General features: G+C 50.3%; 1 protein-coding gene across 1 annotated transcript in view; it reads left to right on the forward strand.

The window, feature by feature from the left end:
• LOC113488306 (cbp/p300-interacting transactivator 3) overlaps positions 1–1,664 on the forward strand; it is a 10,176-nt gene extending 8,512 nt beyond the window's left edge. The window contains exon 2 of the mRNA XM_026863401.1: positions 1–1,664. Within this exon, the coding sequence (XP_026719202.1) occupies positions 4–402 (399 nt within the window). The 5' untranslated portion in view covers positions 1–3 and the 3' untranslated portion in view covers positions 403–1,664.
• The last annotated feature ends 966 nt before the right edge of the window (positions 1,665–2,630 follow it).

The following is a 2,630-nucleotide window of genomic DNA, read 5'->3' on the forward strand; positions in this document are numbered from 1 at the left end:
CAGATGCAGAACGCGATGATGTTCAGTGGCCCGAGTCAGCAGCAGCAGTACATGGGGCCGGTGGGCACCCAGCAGCTGATGGCCAGCATGCACCTACAGAAACTCAACACCCAGTACCAGGGTCACCCGCTGGGTATGAGCAACGGGCCCATGGCAGCTGGTGCCCAGCAGTACCGAGTGGGGCCGAGCCAGCACCCGGGCATGCAGCACATGCCATCACCAGCGCTGACCTTGAACGTTATGGACACTGATCTCATAGATGAGGAGGTCTTGACATCCCTTGTCCTGGAACTGGGCTTGGACCGGATTCAAGAGCTGCCAGAGCTATTCTTGGGACAGAACGAGTTCGACTTCATTTCAGACTTTGTTAGCAAACAGCAACCCAGTGCCATCAGCTGTTGAGGGGCTTTGAGCTCCTCCTTGTGTCTTGGTGGTTTTGAGTTTGTTTCTAAGTTCCTTCTCCACCTGCCATCCTCCTCCCTTCCCCTGCCTTGCCCTGTCCTGGATTCCTGACCTCCCCAAAGAGACAATCATCGGACATTGGCTTGCAATGGATTGCTTTTCTCTTCTGTGTGGTTTTTCTGTGTGGGAGTTCCTGGGGAAGGGGTGTGTACCCCAAACAGAGAGCAGATCAAGAGCTCCTGCTGTAGAGCTGCCTCTAAACGGCATTAACAGGATTTCTGGCTTAAGTAGGAATAATGGACTTATGACTTTCCACAACTAGGCTTTAAGCGCAGGAAGCGATGGGCAGCTGGCAGCCCTGCCGGGAGCTGGATTTGCTCAAGGATTCTGTGGTGCCAGCGAAGTTAAAGGATCCCCTGAGAGAGGATTGTCTCCCTGGTGCATGGTTTGAACCAGTTTCCCCTTGCAAACGTGGGTGGGGTTAGATATTTGTTGGGACTTTTTACTGTGACAGTAAATAGGTCTTCAGTCTTGTCTGTTCAGCTCGGAAAAGGGGCACTTCCCCTCCAGCAGGCTTTTTTTCTAACTGGCTGAGCAAAATAAAGTATGCCTTGGGGAGGGGTGTGCATATGTGCCTAAATGTTCATTTCTGTGGAACTTCAGATCTCTCACCTGTACAGCTAATTAACTGTAAAATTTACAAAGTGTTTGAGGTTGATTCAGGCATAAGGCTTAAAGCTGCAGTCTAGCTCCACTTTTTTCCACCTCTGAAACCAAATAAAGGCCACGTAACTGTATATTCCGGATCTAATCTTATTTATTTTCCTATGATTATTTATTTGCAAGGGCTTCTTTTGTTATTTGGCTTTGGGACTGCTGGGAAGGATGCATGGAGAGTACTGCAGCTTTAAGACGCTGGCTTCAAAAAAAGAAAGCCTAGGATAGTTTTCAAGCCGCTCTGCAGATAGTCACTTCAGCCCCAGATCTTTATGCTGAACGCATAGGACTGTAAATCCAACACCTTTCTGAATGTGATAAAGATGACTCGATTTCTAATTCCCTTACTCAGAAAAGGTTAAATGTAAAAGCTAGTGGAGTTTTGTTTCCTCTGCTGTCTCTTGTTTCCAGGCACTGTGGAAAGCTCCTGTTAACTCCTAGTTGCTGCTGCCCCCTGCTGCTGACAGCTCCTGGCAGCTGTCACTCGGCAACCGAGTGAGAATGTACAGATGAATTTGCAAATAAAAGCTGAAATATCTCCCGTGTCCATTTGTTTAGTGCTCGTCTCTGGCCCAGGTGCAGTGCGGTGTCGAGCACTGGGGAGAAGCGTTTCCTTTGCTCCCACCAGCGGGCTGTGAGTCCCATCACTAGTGTCCCCCACCTGACACCCAAGTTGTAAGGATTGTGTTTCTAGTTTAATGCTTGGACTAAGTCAACCCTCAAAGTGGGGCTGGGAGGATGAGATGCTCCTCCTCTGTCCTGAGGGTGGATTCCCGATGTGGATGGTGCTGCCCCGTGGCAGAGTGGCTGCTGTGGCTGGTAGCCCTGCTGCTGGCTGGCCCCAGGGACTCAGACAAGGGGGTGCTGACTCCTCACACTTCTTCCAGACCAGACGCAGCTCTGACAGCTGGGTTGCAGCTCTGCTAGGAGCTCTCTGCTGCAGTTGTCTATCCCACAAAGACTGAAAAGCAAGACAGTCTTTCATCTCCAACTTTTCCAGAGCACAGGCTTTTCTTTTTGAAGGGTACCCAGCCAGTCCTTTTGCAGAGTTCAGGCCTATTTTCCCGTGTCCCTTCCCTGCAGCAGTGGGGCTGTGGATGCTGGTGTTACAGTGGCTGGATCACTCTGACCATACTTTGAATTGCCCGTCAGTGTCCCCTGGCCTTGTTCCTTGCACAACTTGAGCAATTGTTAAAAGTCCTGTCCTGTTGGTGGTTATACCTGTGCAATCTGGAGAGCTGGTCAAAACACAAATGGCAGGGCTTGTGTTGCAGGTAGAGCCCTGCTTGGGCTGTCAGCTCTACGGTGATGGGCTGTTTGAGACCTGAAAGAGCTTTTCTTTCTCTGTGCATCTGCAGAACAGCAGATGGCTTGGTCAGCAGGTTGTAGGTAAGCAGTGAGGACTTGGTGACTGGATTTATTCCTCAGAGCAAAAGTAGCTGAACCCCAAAATAAACAGGCATGTTCTAGGCTGTCGGTTGTGGGAGGTGCAGGCTGTGTCACACACCACT

This window comes from Athene cunicularia (assembly GCF_003259725.1).
Source record: "Athene cunicularia isolate RWA chromosome 23 unlocalized genomic scaffold, athCun1 chr23_part1, whole genome shotgun sequence".
NCBI lineage: Eukaryota > Metazoa > Chordata > Aves > Strigiformes > Strigidae > Athene > Athene cunicularia.